The following is a 20,056-nucleotide window of genomic DNA, read 5'->3' on the forward strand; positions in this document are numbered from 1 at the left end:
ATTGTACATAAAAAACCCTAAAGACTCCTCCAAAATATTACTAGATTTAATAAATGAAGTCAGCAATGGATGAGGATTCAAAATTAACACCCAGAAATTGATCACATTTTTATACGCCAATAATGAACTCTGAAAAAGAGAAGCAAAAAAAAACCCCAAATCCCATTTACCATTGCAACAAAAACATTAAGATATTTAGGAATAAACCTAACCAAGGAGGTAAAAGACTTGTACTCTTAAAACTACAGAACTTTGAAAAAATAGATAGAAGAAGATATAAACAAATGGAGAATATACCTCATTCATGGATTGATAGAATTAACATTAGAAAAATGTCTGTACTACCCAAAGCAATATATAGAATCAACACTATCCCTATTAAAATATCAAGGACATATTTCACAGATCTAGAAAAAATATTCCCAGCATTTATATGGAACCAAAAAAGATCCCAAATAGCTGCAGCAATCTTGAGAAAGAAGATCAAAGGGGAAGTGATAACAATACCAGATATCAAGCTGTATTACAAAGTCACTATAACCAACACAGCCTGGTACTGGCACAAGAACAGGCATAGATATCAATGGAACAGAACAGAAACCACAGAAATTGATCCAAGCCATTATGCTCAATTAATATTTGACAAAGGAGGCAAGAGCATACAATGGAGGAAAGACAGTCTCTTCAATAAAAGGTGCTGAGAAAATTAGACAGGTACATGAGAAAAGAAAGAAAGAAAGAAAGAGAAAGAGAAAGAGAAAGAGAAAGAGAAAGAGAAAGAGAAGAAAAGAAAAGAAGAGAAGAGAAAAGAAGAGAAAAGAAAAGAAAAGAAAAGAAAAGAAAAGAAAAGAAAAGAAAAGAAAAGAAAAGAAAAGAAAAGAAAAGAAAAGAAAAGGAAAAAAAGTAAGAAAGAAACTAAACCACTGACTTACACCATACACAAGAATAAACTCGCCCTGACCGGTTTGGCTCAGAGGATAGAGCTTCGGCCTGCGGACTCAAGGGTCCCAGGTTCAATTCTGGTCAAGGGCATGTACCTTGGTTGCGGGCACATCCCCAGTAGGGAGTGTGCAAGGGGCAGCTGATAGATGTTTCTCTCTCATCGATGTTTCTAACTCTCTATCCCTCTCCCTTCCTCTCTGTAAAAAATCAATAAAATATATTTTTTTTAAAAAAGAATAAACTCAAAATGGTTAAAAGACTTAAATGTGAGTCATGAAAACATAAAAATCCTAGAAGAAACCACAGGCAGCAAAATCTCAGAGATCTCTTATAGCTACCGATGTTTACCGATACATTGTCTAGATGCGCAAGAAAAACAAAGGAAAAATAAGCACATGGGACTACATGAAACGAAAAAACTTCTGCATAGCAAAAGAAACCAGCATCAAAATGAAAATGGAATCCACTGTATGGGAGAATATATTTGCCAATGATGTATCTGATAAGGGGTTAATTTCCAAGATACATAAAGTATTGATACAGCTCAACAAAAGGAAGACAAACAATCCAATTTAAAAAATTGGCAAAGGACCTGAATAGACACTTCTCCAAAGAGGACATACAAATGGCCAACAGATATGAGAAAATGCTGAATGTCACTAATCATCAGAGAGATGTAAATTAAAACAACAATGAGGTACCACCTAGCACTTACCAGAATGTCTACCATCAATAAATCAACAAACAAGTGCTGGCGAGGATGTGGAGAAAAAGGAACCCTGATACACTGCTGGTGCGAATGCAAACTGGTAAAACCAGTATGGAAAACAGTGCGGAATTTCCTCAAAAAGTTAAAAATGGAACTTCCGTTTAAACCCAGTGAACTCACTTCTTGGAATATATCTTCAGAAACCTGAAACACCAGAAAGAATATATGCACCCCTATGTTCAGAGCAGCATTAATTACAATACCTAAGATCTTGAAACAGCCCAGTGCCCATCAGTAGATGAATGGATGAAACAGCTGTGGTATAATTACACAATGGAATACTATGCAGCTGTAAAAAAGAAGGATCTTTTATACTTTGATATAACATAGAGAGACTTGGAGAGTATTGTGCTAAGCAAAATAAGCCAAAGACAAATATCTCATAATCTCACTTATATGTGGAATCTAATGAAAAAAGAAAATTGATAAGCAAAATAGTTCCAGAGACAATGGAAGCATGCAACAGAATAATGATTCTCAGAAAGAAAGGGGGACTAGAAGAGATTAACCAAAGAACTTATATGCATATATGCAAAATCCATGGACTCAGACAATAGTGTGGTGAAGACCTGGAGTGGGGTAGGGAGTGGAGAAGATGGGGTCACTGGGCATGGGAAGGGAGACATGTCATACTTTCAACAAAAAAATATAAAATTTAATAACTCTATATGAATTAATTGCCATAAAATTTCCCTTATGTATTTTATTATTTAAAATTTTTAAATCATATATGCCTACTATAAAATATCGATTTTTCAAATGTTATGAATCGTTTTTAAATATTGAGTTTTCAATTTTTGCCTAAGTTTAAGGGCCACATTTATACAAAGGGGAAGTAGTCAATTACTCCAATTAACAATCTTCTCCTCTGCCAAACCATGCGCCCTACACAAGTAACAATTTTAATGTGATTTGAGATAAACTATAAAGTAAAAATAAAATATTATGATTTTTTAGAAACATACAAGTATAATATTCTACCAATTCCTGAAACTTTGAGATTTTCTTTCAAGTCTACCACTAGAATGCAATGTTTAATATGTTTGATCCTGATTTCCTCTAAAGAACTGCAGTCAGCCATTTGGTTCATTTAAGAGCAAATATTAATACTGGATTAATGATACATTTCTGACATTTTTTGTGCCTTATATTGCAATATAACATTTAATAAAATTATAGCAAATATAATTCTCCCTCAGGGAACTTGGGAACCATACATTCACCAATAACTGTTCAACAAAAGAATTTTTGTTTTCTCAACAATAAGTGATATTGTTAAGAAGATACTTCCAAAAGCCTAGACATGCAGTGATTTTAAATACTGAGAATTATCAAACAGTATTAAGCATGCATACAACTTATGGTCTCAACACCAGTATTGTTATGAGGATCTGTTTTCTAAAGCTGATGGAAAGAGAGTTAGTAACTTAAGCAGTACATAAGGTATCATTCTCCATCTTCTCCCACAGCATGTAAATATATGGCAAGATACTTTTCTATTGTGAACTTAAACAGTAATTAAGCATTTTATTATATTTTAATCTCAAGTATATATTGTTGCTATTGTTAAATCTCTAGATGCACAAATATACACATAATGTATAGTTTTAATCAATAATGATGCTTTAAGTAAAAATGAATTTTTTGCTTGAATAGATATTTCTCTTTTGGAAATTAACAGATGAAATAAATTTAGAAATAAAATATGCTAACTATTGAATTTTTAAAATTGAAAGATTTCAAAAAATATACACAAAATTAATAAATTTGATATTACCAGTCTTAGTTTTGTATAGATCAAATAGCATTTCAAGGAAAATTGGTTTACTTTATTAGTTGTTCTATTTTATCTGGTAATGCTTATAAATTTATAGCAATGTAAATACAAAAAAATTCTCAAAATTGTTCATGTTGAAGAAAATTATTTATTTCCATTAAGATTGGATATAGTTAACTGTAATAAAATTACATTAAAACAATAACTTACATGAAGTCACCAGCAGTAGGGAAAGGATTTTGAATGTTCACAGTGATTTCTTTCCATGTATAACATGGGCTTTTGCATTTTATCATTTTCTAAAGTAAAAAATAAATAAATAAATAAATAAAGACATATTAAATGGTAAGAACAAAAAAAGATAACCTGAATCATAAAATAAAAGCTTAAAGCATCTAAAAACCTGTTCATTCAAATATAACAATGATATTAATTTATCTAAGTCCCTTTGTCCCAGAAACACTGCACTGAAAAAAAATTTGAGTGGGAAGAAATAAAAATATATTTCATATTTTACCTCATCACTGATCAATAGTACTTTTGCTATAACTGAACTGTCATAATATTATCTCCCAAATGTATTTCCTTAAAATATTTTTATTAATGACTGAGCATTTTCAAATTAATTATATTAATTTGAAAATTAATTAATTATACATACCTAATAACATGACATAAAGAAGAGGCATGTGTGTTTGTATGCACACAGGTGTGTGAGTGTATGAATACCTATCTGTGTATGTGTGTGAGTGCGATATGCCTGTGTTTATAAGATGGTGGCTTACACTGACATATTTTTAACATAATAAAAGTACAAACATAAAATTTATAATGCAAATTACCCAATGGCTTTCCATAGAGGAAAAGATTCTAGTAATTCTACATTTTCATACTGATGGTGTTCTTACCTTCTTTTATTTCTCCATTATTACCCGCTCTACCTCCTGGTAACTAAGACCATGAGTATTCAGATGGAGCAGTAAACCGAGACCACATGAGTTTCAAGTGTCAGCGTTTCTGCCCTGTAGCCATGTTAATGACAGGCTAAAACCATCCATGTCTCTTAGATACATGTGGCATAGCAACGTTTTGTTTCAGAAAATTTGTGTGAAAGGACTGGGAAGTGTAAGAGTTCATTATTCAGGAGAAAATCAGATGATCATAATACATATCTCAGTGACATCAAATGCCTGCTTCCTACTCTAGGTGTCATTATCTAATAAGCCAGTCTGTCCATGTGAACATCTTAATGCTCTCCTTACAAAACTGACCATCATTAGAGTCCTTCTACTTACTTCCTACTCATGCCACTGCACACCTAAAATTCTTTATACTCCATATGGAAATATGGCACAATAACAAATTTACTTCTTCTTTACCATATGTCCATGGTAGGACATAATATTTAACCAGAATACTGACTATAAAAAGTCAATCATAGCAATGTCACATTTATGTTACAGAAAATTTAAAAATCCTTCTCCCTCTGGAACATCATCACTTCTCAATAAACCCCAGCCTTAGCATTATCTTTATAATGCCTTTGATACACAGGACACTCAAGAGAAATTAAAGAATGTTCTTTGCTGTGTTCACTGCTCGCACCAACCCTTAATTCAAATAAAAGCAGACACAGGCCCAGGAAAAAGAGCTATGCTTGGGATGCCCAATGGCATGAGAAGAGAAGCAAAGACATACAAAATAGGTAAAATTTACTTACCGTGGAATTAAATTTGCGGACTTCACCCTTAAGAGCAAAAATCATTGTAGTGCCTCCCACTACCATATTAGGTGCTGAAATTAGTATCAGTGAAGCTTTGGCAGGATGGAGGAAGCGACTGCTGAATTTCACAGTAATATGGATTGTGTCTCTATTTAATAAAAGATAAAAGAAAAATATTTTATTGAAAAAAGACAACTAACAACCTCTGCAATGCAATATAATCATTTATAGAATAAAATTCAAGACTGTTGCAGATCTCAGGAAGTCTATAATCTAGTTATTGTTATCAGTTAAAACATCTTGATCCATCCTTGTGTCCTCTTTGGAGAAGTGTCTATTCAGGTCCTCTGCACATATTTTTCATCAGATTATTTGCTCTTTTTGGTGTTGAGTTGTATGAGTTCCTTATATATCCTATATAATAAAAGGCTAATATGCAAATAGACCAAACAGCGGGACAACCAAACAACCGAACAACTGGTCGCTACGACATGCGCTGACCACCAGGGGGCATGTGCAGAACATGGCGGGCATCAGCAGCAGGCGGTAGAGCACAGAACATGGCAGGCATCGGCCGTGGCAGGATGGTGGAGCAGGTGAGCAGGGGCGCCAGACCAAGGAGAGGTGCCAGTCACTGTCATCTGGGCAAGCCTCTGGTGGTTACTGAAAATTCTCTGCTCCCACATGCTGTGGTCCCACCCAACACTTGCACCTGCTGCCAGCACCAGCCCCGCTTGCGCCTGGTGCCGGTGCCGGAACCGCCACTCACACCTGCTGCCTACACCCAAAACCAGCCCTGATCGCTCGGTGCCATCAGTGGGTGCAAGCGATGGCTTCCATCCCCAATCACCCCTCAGGGCTTCTCCATCTCCCCCAGCTCCTGAGGGGTGATCGGAGCTGGCAGCCACCGCTCGTACCCACTGCCAGCACCGGAGCAGCCACTCGCACCCATTGCCAGTGCCAACCCAACTCATACCTGCAGCTGGAGCCACTGCTCGCACCCACTGCCGGCGCTTGGCACCACTTCCAATCGCTCAGCACCATCAGTGGGTGCAAGCAGTGGCTGCTGGCCCCTATTGCCCCTGAGGGCTCCCCCACCTCTCCCTGCTCCTGAGGGGCAATCGGGGCAGCAGTTACCACTAGCACTTGCTGATGATGCTGAACCTGCTTGCATGCTGCTGGTGCTGGCCCCAATTGCTCCGCACCATCAGCAGTTGCAAACGGGGTTGGTGCTGTCAGCATGTGGGAGTGGTGGAGGCAGAAGCAGGGCTTCTGGCAGACAGGGGACTGGAGGCCATGGAGGGAGGGGCCAAGTGGGGGCATGGAGGATGGTCCGAGACCTGCCCCAGTGCCCACCACGTCCTCACAGCCCACAGTTCCTTTCAAGGTGCATGAATTCGTGCACTGGGCTCCTAGATTTTATATAAATCCCTTATCAACAGACATGAAAAGATGCTCAACATAATTAAGCATCAGGGAAACGCAAATTAAAACCACAGTGAGATATCACCTCATACTTTTCAGAATGGGTATCATCAATAAATCAACAAATAAAAGCATTAGTGAGGATTTAGAGAAAAGGGAACACTCATCCACTATTGCTAGGATTGCAAATTGTTTTAGCCACTATGGAAAACATTATGTAGGTTCCTCAAAAAATTAAAAATAGAGCTACCAAATGACCCAGAAATTCCACTTCTGGTTATTTAACTGAAGAAATCCAAAACACTAATTTAAAAAGATATATGCCCCCCCATGTTCATTGCAGCATTAACTATAGCCAATATATAAAATCAATCTAAGTGTCCATAGATAGTTGAATAGATAAAAAGGAGTTGGTTCACACACACACACACACACACACACACACACACATACATACCCAATGGAATATTACTAAGCCATAAAAAAGAATGAACTCTTGCCATTTGAGACAACATGGATGGATGTGGGAGATATTATGCTAAATGAAGTTTTTCAGAGAAAGCTAAATGCCATACAATTTCACTTATATGTGGAATCTGAAAAACAAACAAACAAAAACCAAAATAGGAACAAAATCATAGATACAAAGAACAAATTGATAGTCACCAGATAGGAGGGGGATTGGAGGACTGGGTAAAAAAGGTGAAAGGGATTAAGTACAAATTGCCAGTTACAAAAACAGTCATGGGGATATAAAGTACAGCATAGAGAATAAAGTCAATAATATTGTAATAACTATGTATGATTTAAGATGAGTACTAGACTTATTGGGTGATCACTTTGCAACTTATATAAATGTCTAACCACTATCTTGTATTCCTGAAACTAACATAACATTGTATGTCAACTGAAATTGGAAAATAAATAAATTAAAAAAGAAAACATCTTGATCCAGTCTGTCAAATCTAAAGTTAACTTCAAAATATAAGTAAAATCTACCAAATATTAAATTTTCTAACAGCTAGCCAAAGAAAAATATACATTTTTGGGTGAATTTCATAGGACATTCTGTGCTACTGTTTAAGCAAAAATTTAGTCATGTCACTGGTTTTTAGTCACATGGAGAGAAAAATGAGAAAGACTAAGAATTAAAAAAAAATAATTAAAACTGTGGTTGAAAATAAAATTAAAATCTCAAAAGAAACTAATGATATATAAGTAGCATGGCTTTTATTTGTAAGATATATGTAATTAAAAGAGCAAAGAAAACATGTCCATTTCCCTTAATCTTCAACTTCCTAATCTAAAACATAGTAAAAAGTTAGAGTCTGTAGCCTTGGAGATTTCACTTCCTATACCCTATAGGGTAATGACTGAGCCATGGCATCCTGACAACCCTGCATGATAACACAAAGGCCACATGTTGTGTCTTGGCAGAAAGTTCTACGATCTTCTCATAACGTAAGAGCATGGAAACTCATGAAATGCTGCTCACTTGCCTCCCAATCTCTCCTGAGGTCTGAGGCTTGCTACCTAGCCCCTTCAGGGTAGAGTTACAGGCTATAAAAGTACTTAGTTGCAGCATGAAACTGACTGTCAGCACAGGGTGTTTTACTGGTGCATGATGCTGTCATCTGGACCCTTTGTTTTTTGTATTATTATTTTTTTAAATTTTTTACTAGAGGTCCAGTGCACGAAATTCATGCATTGGTGGGGTTCCTAGGCCTGGCCAGCAATCAGGGCCGATCAGGTTCCCCACCTCCCCACCTCGCCACCTCATCCTTCCCTTGTTGCCCGCGCGCCACCACCATGTGGTTCCCCGCCTCCCTGTTTCCTCCTTCCCTCGCTGCCCACGCCCACGCACAGCCACCACACGGTTCCCTGCCTACCCACCTCCCCCCCCCCCCCTCCTTCCTTTGCCACCCGCATCCACCACCACCCACCCCTGGTTCGCTGTCGCAGCCCGGGTCCAGCCCTGATCGGTGATAGAGACCCGCCAGCTGGGGGGAGGGACTGGGAGGTTGGCCAGCAGGTCCCAATTGAGGCAGGTGAAGGGCAGGCTGATCAGGGCCTGTTGGCTCAGGAGAGGGATGTGGGGAGGGACCTGGGAAGTTGGCTAGCAGGCCCTATCAGCAATCAGGGCCTGCAGGCTGGGGCCAGCTCCTGCATTAAACTGGATCTATTTTTGTTCATTAGTTCATATTTGTTAAGCGTCTTCCCTGGTGGTCAATGTGCATCATAGCAACTGCTCATTCCGGTCATTCCGGTTATTCTGTTGTAATGGTCACTTACGCTTTTATATATATAGATTACAGTAAAAATATATATCATAAAAAGAAAACAACAATAATATATAACAGAAAAATTATCACCATAATAATTTTTAATTGTTCACTACAATACTATTAACTATATGCACATTGTTGTATGACAGATGCCTAGAACTTCATCTTCTTACAAGACTAAAACTCTATACCTATTAAGAAATAACTCCCATTTCCTCCCCCATCCTACCCTTCCCCTGGCAACCATAATTGTACTTTCTGTTTCTATGAATCTGAGTGCTTTAAATACCTCTTTTAGCAAAATCATGCAGTATTTTGTTTTTGTGACTGGCTTATTTCATGTAGCATAATGTCCTCAAGTTTCATTCATGTTCTAGCCTGTGGCAGGATTCCCTTCCTTTTTAAGGTGGAATAATATTTATTTTTAAAAAAAATCTTTATTGTTGAAATTATTACATATGTCTATTCCCCTCTCCCCCACTGACCCCATCTAGTGCGCCCCCGCCTCCCACCCCAGGCCTTCACCACACTATTGTCTGTGTCCATGGGTTATGCATATATATATGCATACAATTTCTTTGGTTGATCTCTTTCCACCCACCCACCCCCACCTTCCCTCTGAGATTTACAGTCTGTTCCATGCTTCATGTCTCTGGATCTATTTTTGTTCATTAGTTTATATTTGTTCATTAGATTCCACATATGAATGAGATCATGTGATACTTGTCTTTCTCTGTCTGGCTTATTTCACTTAGCATAATACTCTACAGGTCTCTCCATGCTGTCTCAAAGGGTAAAATATCTCTTTTTATCACTGCATAGTATTCCATGGTGTAGATATACCACAGCTTTTTTATCTACTCATCTACTGATGGGCACTTGGGCTGTTTCCAGATCTTAGCTATTGTAAATTGTGCTGCTATGAACATAGAGTGCATATATTCTTTCTGATTGGTATTTCAGGTTTCTTAGGATATATTCCTAGAAGTGAGATCACTAGGTCAAATGGCAGCTCCATTTTTAATTTTCTGAGGAAACTCCAAACTGTTTTCCATAGTGGTTGTATCAGTCTGCATTCCCAACAACAGTGTATGAGGGTTCTTTCTCCACATCCTTGCCAGCACCTGTTTGTAGATTTATTGATGGCAGCCATTCTGACAGGTGGAAGGTGATATCTAATTGTCATTTCATTTTAATTTGAATCTCTCTCATGATTAGTGACATTGAGCATTTAATTTGCATATCTCGGAGTCGGAGGGAGACCGCGTGGCAGACAGCCGCGTCCCTTGGGACAGGCACAGCCCCTGACGGGGGAAAGGAGAACCGCGGGATTCCTGGCGCCGCCGGGGGAATTGCGAGCTGGGTTCTGTGATCACGGAGGACTGAGCCTAAAGGGGGCAGCCTGAAGAGCTGATCAGACCATGCAGTCCCGGTAAGAGAAGAAGCTTACAGAAACCAAGCCTTCCCCGTTTCCGCGGCCGGCGTTTGTTTGTTTGTTTTCACTGAACCCTGTTCATGGGACATTTCGGATACAGACACTCACCTGTGCTGAAGAGAGGAAGAGGGTGCGGAGGAGTGGAATCTGGGGAGAGACTGAGGAGAGAAGGGGGGCCGGGAGAGGTGGCAGCGAATTGAGTGCTGAGACACCCCTGAGCCCACGTCTGAGGCAGCCATTCTCTCCGGAGAGTGAGACTCCTCCCCCCAGCCCCCAGGCAAGGAGCACAGCCACACCCAGATTCCACCCTACAGGAGATCAAGGATTAAAATAACCTGATCAGTCCCTGGGAGTTAACAGGGTCTGGCCTATAGAGGGATTTTCAATCCCAGCAACAACACAACACTGGTAACTCTTACGCAGCCAGCTCTGGGCAGTGAACTTCCACTGGACAGAGAGGCCCTGTAGCCTCAGAGGCCAACCCCAGAACACTGCCACCCAGAGGCTGACCCACAAACTGACTCTTTGCTAAACACAAAATAAGGCAGTCTGGGAAACAAATGCGGCTTGCTTTAAAATAAGGACTGTGGTCTACAACACAGAGGAACAGTGTATCGCAGGGAAACTCAACACTCTCCTGAATACCGGGCAGGTCTAAGGCGAGCCACACTGAAGAATAGAAGAACCGAAGGACCTTCACTACTGCAATATTTTTTTCTTTTTTCTTTTTTCACCTTTTAACTAAGAAACCAATTTTTTTTCTTTTTTTTTTCTTTTCCTCTTCTTCTTTTTTTTTTTTTCTTCTTTTTTCCATCACCTGATTTTACCCTTTTAATTACTACCTTCTTATTTTTAACCAGTATTATTACTGCTACCATTTTACCATTTCTTTTAAAGTGCCATTTTATTTTCTCTTTATTTTATTTTGGGATTAGTGTTCTCCATTCTATTTTCATCGTTATATTATTGGTTGTTTCTAGTTTGCATTTATCTCCAGGGAGCTGTTGCTGGAATTTGTTGGGATTAATGGCTGTTCTATAGGAGCATTCTCCTCATATAAAAAGTCTCTTCCCCTCTTCCACTTCATTCTCTCTTTTCGCTCTTTTTTTTTCTTTTCCTTTCTTTTCTCGCTTTTACTTTCCCCCCTCCTTTTTCCCACTTTCATTTTTGCACTCCTTTTTTTGGTCCCTAATTTTCTTTTCTTTTTTCTCTTTTCTCTTTTTCTCTTCCTTCTTCCTTATCCCCTAATTCTCTTAATTCAGGTGGTCACCTTTATTTGGGGTTATTAATATCGTGAATATATTTGTGTATAGTGCCTGGTACGTGGTGCCTTGTTGTGTTGTATTTTGTGCCTTTAAATCAACACAGCAGATCCAAGCAACAGCAACCTCCTGAGCACCACACCCTCTGCTGAGGAACAGCAGCTGTATGTGAAACCTCGCCCCACCAGCCAGAAGAGCCACCACAGCTGTGAACAGCACCCACCAGAGGAGTTGCTGCCAACTGAAGAGCAGCTGCTACCGCAACCGCCCGAAGAGGAACCGCAGACCAAGGAGTCACTGCCACCAAGGGAGCAGCCACTGAACGACTCAACGTCTAGATATGTCAGTGAGATCAAACATGGGTAGACAAAGAAACCCCCAAAGGAAAGAGAAGGAGGACTCTCCAGAAAAGCACCTAAGTAATACAGAGGCATGCAACATGACAGAAAAAGAATTCAGAATAAGGGTCCTAGAGTGCATAAACCGGATGGAGGAAAAAATCGACAACCTCAGCAAGAAGCAAGAAGAAACAGATGAAAAAATCGATAACATATGGAAGAAGCTAGAAGAAACAGATGAAAAAATCGATAACATATGGAAGAAGCTAGAAGAAACAGATGAAAAAATCAACAACTTAAGTAAGACCCAAGAAGATATGAAGAGCGATATAGCTGCAATGAAAAACTCCATTGAAAGTATCAACAGTAGACTAGGAGAAGCGGAGGACCGAATTAGTGATTTAGAAGACAAGGAAGCAAAACACACCCAAAATGTACTGCAATTGGAGAAAAAAATGAAAAGACAGGAGGAGAGCCTAAGGGAGCTTTGGGACAACATGAAACGAAACAACATACGAATAATAGGGGTACCAGAACAACAGAAGGATGAACAAGGATTAGAAAACCTATTAGAAGAAATAATATCAGAAAACTTCCCTGAGGTGGGGAAGAAAAAAGTCACACAAGCCCAGAGAGTCCCAAACAAGGTGAACCCAAAAAGACCCACACCAAGACACATCATAATTACCATGGCAAATGTTCAGGACAAAGAGAGAATCTTACAGGCTGCAAGAGAGAGACGGAAAGTTACATACAAGGGATCTCCCATTAGATTGTCAAATGATTTCTCAACAGAAACACATCAGGCCAGAAAAGAATGGACGGAAATTTACAAAGTGATGCAAAGCAAAGGACTGAATCCAAGAATACTCTATCCAGCAAGGCTATCATTCAAACTTGAAGGGGAAATAAGAAGCTTCACAGACAAAAAAAGGCTAAGGGAGTTTATCACCACCAAGCCAGCAATGCAAGGAATGCTAAAGGGACTGGTATAAAAATAAGAAATAAAAAGCTCAGAAAGAAAACAGCCACACAAAAACATAAATGCCTACAAACAACTACCTTTCAATAATAACTTTAAACGTAAACGGACTAAATGCTCCAAACAAAAGACATCGAGTGGCTGAATGGATAAAAAAACATGACCCATACATCTGCTGTCTACAAGAAACCCACCTCATTAGAAGGGACTCACACAGACTGAAAGTGAAAGGATGGAAAAATATCTTTCAGGCAAATGGAAAGGAAAAGAAAGCTGGGGTAGCAATACTTATATCGGACAAAATAGACCTCAAAGTGAAGGCCATAACAAGAGATAAGGAAGGCCACTTCATAATACTAAAGGGATCAATACAACAAGAAGATATAATCCTGGTAAACATATATGCACCCAATGCAGGAGCACCCAAATTCATAAAAAAACTCCTGGAAGATATCAAAGGAGACATCGACAACAATACAATCATAGTAGGGGACTTTAATACACCACTGACAGCACTGGATAAGTCCTCTAGACAAATAATCAGCAAAGATACAGCAATCCTAAATGACTCACTAGATCAGATGGACTTAATAGACATCTTCAGAACACTTCACCCGAAAGCCAGGGAATATACATTCTACTCAAATGCTCATAGGACATATTCAAAAATAGACCATATATTGGGTCACAAGCAAAGTATCCCCAAATTCAAGAAAATTGAAATCATAAAAAGCGTCTTCGCAGACCACGATGGCATAATATTAGAAATAAACTACAATAAAAACAACCCAAAATACTCAAACACCTGGAAGCTGAATAGCATGCTATTAAATATTGATTGGGTTACCAATGAGATCAAAGAAGAAATTCGAAACATCCTGGAAACTAATGACAATGAAAACACAACAATCCAAAACCTATGGGACACAATGAAAGCAGTCCTGAGAGGGAAGTTTATAGCTCTACAGGCCTATCTCAAAAAACAAGAAAAAATGGTAGTAAATCATCTAACTCTACAACTCAAAGAATTAGAAAGACAGCAACAAGAAAACCCCAGAGTGAGCAGAAGGAAGGAGATAATAAAGATTAGAGCAGAAATAAATGACATAGAGACCAAAAAAACAATACAGAAAATCAATGAAACCAAGAGCTGGTTCTTTGAAAGGATAAACAAGATTGACAAACCTCTAGCCAGACTCACCAAGAAGCAAAGAGAGAGGACCCAAATAAACAAAATCAGAAACGATAGAGGCGAAATAACAACAGACCCCACAGAAATACAAATGATTGTTAAAAAATACTATGGACAGCTCTACTCCAACAAACTAGACAACCTGGAGGAAATGGACAAATTCCTAGAAAAATACAACATTCCAAAACTCAATCAGGAAGAATCTAAAAATCTCAACAGGCCAATAACTATGGAAGAAATTGAAGCAGTCATCAAAAAGCTTCCAGCAAACAAAAGCCCAGGACCAGACGGCTTCACAGGGGAGTTTTACCAAACATTCAAGGAAGAACTAAAACCTATCCTCCTCAGACTACTACAAAAAATTCAAGAGGAAGGAACACTTCCAAGCTCATTCTATGAAGCCAGCATCACCCTAATACCAAAACCAGGTAAAGACAACACAATGAAAGAGAATTACAGGCCAATATCCCTCATGAACATAGATGCCAAAATCCTCAACAAAATCTTAGCAAATCGGATCCAGCAGTACATCAGAAAGATCATACACCATGACCAAGTAGGATTTATCCCAGGGATGCAAGGATGGTACAATATCCGCAAATCAATAAACGTGATACATCACATAAACAAATTGAAAGAAAAAAACCACATGGTCATATCAATTGATGCAGAAAAAGCATTTGACAAAATTCAACACCCATTTTTGATAAAAGCTCTCAGCAAGGTGGGAGTAGAAGGATCATACCTCAACATAATAAAAGCCATATATGACAGGCCCACAGCCAACATCATACTCAATGGACAAAAACTAACACCATTTCCCCTAAGAACAGGAACAAGACAGGGATGCCCCCTCTCACCACTCCTGTTCAACATAGTACTGGAAGTGTTAGCCATTGCAATTCGGCAAGAAGAAGAAATAAAAGGCATCCAAATTGGAAAAGAGGAAGTAAAACTGTCCTTATTTGCAGACGACATGATATTATACATACAAAACCCTAGAGACTCCATCAAAAAGCTACTGGACTTAATACATGAATTTGGCAATGTAGCAGGATACAAAATTAACCCCAAGAAATCCGAGGCATTTCTATACACCAATAGTGAACTTTCAGAAAGAGAGATTATAAAAACAATCCCGTTTACCATCGCACCAAAAAAATTAAGCTACCTAGGAATAAACTTAACTAAAGAGGTAAAAGACCTCTACTCAGAAAACTACAGGACGTTGAAAAAAGATATAGAGGAAGACATAAACAGATGGAAGAACATACCGTGTTCATGGATTGGTAGAATCAACATCATTAAAATGTCCATACTACCCAAAGCAATCTATAAATTCAACGCACTTCCCATTAAAATACCAACGGCATACTTCATAGATCTAGAACGAACTCTCCAAAAATTCATCTGGAATAAAAAAAGACCTCGAATAGCTGCAGCAATCCTGAAAAAGACCAAAGTAGGTGGGATCTCAATACCAGATATTAAGATGTATTACAAAGCCACTGTTCTCAAAACTGCCTGGTACTGGCACAAGAATAGGCATATAGATCAATGGAATAGAATAGAGAGCCCAGAAATCGGCCCGAACCAATATGCTCAATTAATATTTGACAAAGGAGGCAAGAACATACAATGGAGCCAAGATAGTCTCTTCAATAAATGGTGCTGGGAAAATTGGACAGATATATGCAAGAAAATGAAACTAGACCACCAACTTACACCATACACAAAAATAAACTCAAAATGGATAAAGGACTTAAACGTACGACAGGAAACCATAAAAATTTTAGAAGAATCCAAAGGCAACAAAATCTCAGACATATGCCGAAGCAATTTCTTCACTGATACAGCTCCTAGGGCACTTGAAACTAAAGAGAAAATGAACAAATGGGACTACATCAAAATAAAAAGCTTCTGCACAGCAAAAGAAACCATCAACAAAACAACGAGAAAACCCACTGTGTGGGAAAACATATTTGCCAATGTCATATCCGATAAGGGCCTAATCTCCAAAATTTATAGGGAACTCATACAACTTAACAAAAGGAAGATAAACAATCCAATCAAAAAATGGGCAAAGGACCTAAATAGACACCTTTCAAAAGAGGACATTCAGAAAGCCAAGAGACATATGAAAACATGCTCAAAGTCACTAATCATCCGAGAGATGCAAATCAAAACAACAATGAGGTACCATCTCACACCTGTCAGACTGGCTATCATCAACAAATCAACAAACGACAAGTGCTGGAGAGGATGTGGAGAAAAAGGAACACTTGTGCACTGCTGGTGGGAATGCAGACTGGTGCAGCCACTATGGAAGACAGTATGGAGTTTCCTTAAAAAACTGAAAATGGAACTCCCATTTGACCCTGTGATCCCACTTCTAGGATTATATCCCAAGAAACCAGAAACACCAATCAGAAAGGATATATGCACCCCTATGTTCATAGCAGCACAATTCACCATAGCTAAGATCTGGAAACAGCCTAAGTGCCCATCAGTAGATGAATGGATTAGAAAACTGTGGTACATCTACACGATGGAATACTATGCTGCTCTAAAAAGGAAGGAACTCTTACCATTTGCAACGTCATGGATGGAACTGGAGAGCATTATGCTAAGTGAAATAAGCCAGTCAATGAAGGAAAAATACCACATGATCTCACTCATTCATGGATAATAGAGACCATTATAAACTTTTGAACAATAATAGATACAGAGGCAGAGCTGCCTCAAACAGATTGTCAAACTGCAGCAGGAAGGCCGGGGAGGGTTGCGGGGCAGGAGGTAGGGGGGTAAGAGATCAACTAAAGGACTTGTATGCATGCATAGAAGCATAACCAGTGGACATAAGACATGGGGGGATAGGGGAGGCTAGGGGACTGTCTAGGGCGGGGGGATAAAATGGACACATATGTAATACCCTTTGTAATACTTTAAGCAATAAAAAAAATAAATAAATAAAAAAGAAAAAAAAAAAAAATTTGCATATCTCTCATGATTAGTGAGTGACATTGGCCATTTGTATGTCTGCTTTGGAGAATGTCCATTTAGGTTCTCTGTCCATTTTTTTATTGGGTTGTCTTCCTTTTGTTGATTTATATGAGTACTTTATATATTTTTTATATTAACCCCTTATCAGATGTATCATTGGAAAATATGTTCTCCCATACAGTGGATTCTCTTTCCATTTTGATGCTGTTTTCTTTTGCTGTGCAGAAGCTTTTTATTTGATGTAGTCCCATTTATTTTTTCCTTTGTTACTCTTGCACTAGGCATTGTATCAATTAAATTTTTGCTACATTAGATGTCTGATATTTTGCTGCCTATGCCTTCTTCAATAATTTTTATGGTTTCACAACTTATATTTAAATATTTTATCCATTTTAGTTGATTACGGTATATGGTGAAAGTTGATGGTCTAGTTTCGTTTTTTAACATGTGCAATACCATTTACTGAAGAGATTGTCTTTATTAAAGTATGCTCTTGCCTCCTTTATCAAAGATTTAGTGTAATGGCTTGTTTCCATTCATGGGCTCTCTATTCTGTTCTATTCATCTCTATGCCTGATCTTATGCCAGTACCAGGATGTTTTGATTACAGTGGCCTTGTAGTATAGCTTAATATCCTGTATTGTGATTGCTCCAACTTTTCTCTTTCTCAAGATTGATGCAGCTATTCGGGGGGTAGGGGTGTTGTTTGTTTTGATTCCATATAAATTTTGAGAGTATTAGTTGTAGATCTGTGAAATATGCCATTGATATTTTAATAGGAATTGTGTAGAATCTTTTGGTTCTACCAATAGATTGCTTTTGGTAGTATGGAAATTTTGATGACATTAATTCTACCAATCCATGAATGCATTATATTCTTTCACTTGTTTATATCCTCATCTATCTCTTTTTTCAACGTTCTATAATTTTCCAAGTACAGGTCTTTTACCTCTTTTGTTACATTTATTCCTAAGTATCTTAATTTTTTTTGTTAAGATGGTAAATGGGATTGCTTTTCTAGTTTCTCTTTCTGAGAGTTCATTATCTATAATAATAAAAGCGTAATATACATCCTTCCGGACAACCTTCTGGATGAAGCCGGGGCTGCGAGGGAAGCCCAGGTCCCAGGTGCCTGCCAGCAGCCAGAGGGAAGCCCAGGTCCCAGATGCCTGCCGGCGACCAGAGGGAAGCCTGGGTCTCGGGTGCTGGAGGGAAGCCGGTGCCAGCAGCCAGAGGAAGAAAGGCCTACTCTTGCACAAATTTCCTGCATCGGGCCTCTAGTTGGTGTATAAAAATGCCATCAATTTCTGGGTGTTAATCTTGTATCCTGCTATGTTGCCAAATTCCTTTATTAAATATAGTATTTTTTTGGTGGAGTCTTTAGGGTTTTCTATGTAGAATATCATGTCATCGTAAATAATGATAATTTTACTTCCTCCTTTTCAATTTGGATTCCTTGTATTTCTTCTTTTTGTCTGATCACTGTGGCTAGGACTTCCAATAAGTACTACCCTATATAATAAAGAGCTCATATGCTAATTAGACTGAACAGCAGAATGACCGTATGGATGACCTTCCAGACCAAGCCAGGGCTGCAAGGGCCAGCCGAGGCTGCAAGGGGCTCCAAGGGCTGGCCGAGGCTGCAAGGGGCTCCAAGGGCCGGCTGAGGCTGCAAGGGGCTCCAAGGGCTGGCCGAGGCTGCAAGGGGCTCCAAGGGATGGCAGAGGCTCCAAGGGGCTCCAAGGGATGGCAGAGGCTGTGAGGGGCTGCGAGGGCCAGCTGAGGCTGTGAGGGCTGGCCAAGGCAGCCAGGGCTGTGAGGGCCAGATGGGGCTGCGAGGGCTGAGCCTCTTGCACGAATTTCGTGCATCGGGCCTCTAGTCTATATATATAAAAGCCTAAGCAACTGTTATGACCAATCAACTGGAACCATCGGTCAACCAGTCGCTATGATGGGCACTGACCACCAGGGGGTAGATGCTCAATGCAGGAGCTTCCCCCTGGTGGTCAGTGCGCTCCCATAGCCAACCTCCTGCCACCCATTCCCCCCCCATCCGGCCAGCTAACCTCCCATGGCCTCTTCCCCAGGCTGGCTGGCCCTGATCGCCACAGGCCCTCCCCCCATTCGGCCGGCCAGCCCCAATCACCTCAATTGGGTCCTCCTATGGCTCCTCCCCCCTGGCTGGCCAACCTCCCACAGCCCCTCCTCCTAGCCGGCCAACCTCTGTGACCCCTCCCCCCAGTGGCCAGTCCCGATTTCCCCCCTCATAACCTCCCATGGTCCCTCCCCCTCAGTTGGCTGGCCAACCTCTGCAGCCCCTACCCCCCAAATCGGCCCCCACCCATGCACAAATTCATGCACCGGGCCTCTAGTGTTTAACAAGAATGGTGAAAGCAGACATCCCTGTCTTGTTCCTCTTCTTAGAGGAAGTGGTTTTCGATTTTGCCCATTGAGTATGATGCTATAGGTTTCTCATATATGTCCTTTATTATGTTGAGGTATGATCCCTCTATTCCCGCTTTGCTGAGAGTTTTTATCAAAAATGGGTATTAGATTTTGTTGAATGCTTTTTCTGCCTCTATGGCAGGGCAGGCTTGTGGCTCTGCTCACAGAAGGGTTGTGTCAGACTGAGCACTGGATGCTGATGATGTGGGGCATCCTAGCTCTCCCCTTTGGAGGATGTGGGGCTGATTGTTTGCTAGCTCCACTGGGCACTCCACTGCTGGGACTGGGACGAGCTGGGTGCCCAGTTCACCAGTATGGCGGGGCAGGCCCTGAGGAGGTTGCCTCAGCCAGCCAATCCTCCACGGCACACAGTTCAGACTAACTGAGTCTGCATGACTCATCTGAGTGCATGGGGACTTTGGATCTCAGCAGTGGGGTTTTGAGCACCTGTCAGTGTCCTAGGGGCCCTGGGGCAGGG

At 39.9% G+C, this 20,056-nt stretch overlaps 1 protein-coding gene across 1 annotated transcript in view; it reads right to left on the minus strand.

Moving 5' to 3' along the window:
* Positions 1-20,056, minus strand: part of CFAP47 (cilia and flagella associated protein 47) — a 469,227-nt gene that overhangs the window by 207,529 nt on the left and 241,642 nt on the right. Inside the window, 2 exon segments of the mRNA XM_036304204.1 lie at positions 3,699-3,787; positions 5,209-5,359. Coding sequence (XP_036160097.1) covers positions 3,699-3,787; positions 5,209-5,359 — 240 coding nt within the window.

Source organism: Myotis myotis, unplaced genomic scaffold, assembly GCF_014108235.1.
Source record: "Myotis myotis isolate mMyoMyo1 unplaced genomic scaffold, mMyoMyo1.p scaffold_m19_p_4, whole genome shotgun sequence".
NCBI classification, from domain to species: domain Eukaryota; kingdom Metazoa; phylum Chordata; class Mammalia; order Chiroptera; family Vespertilionidae; genus Myotis; species Myotis myotis.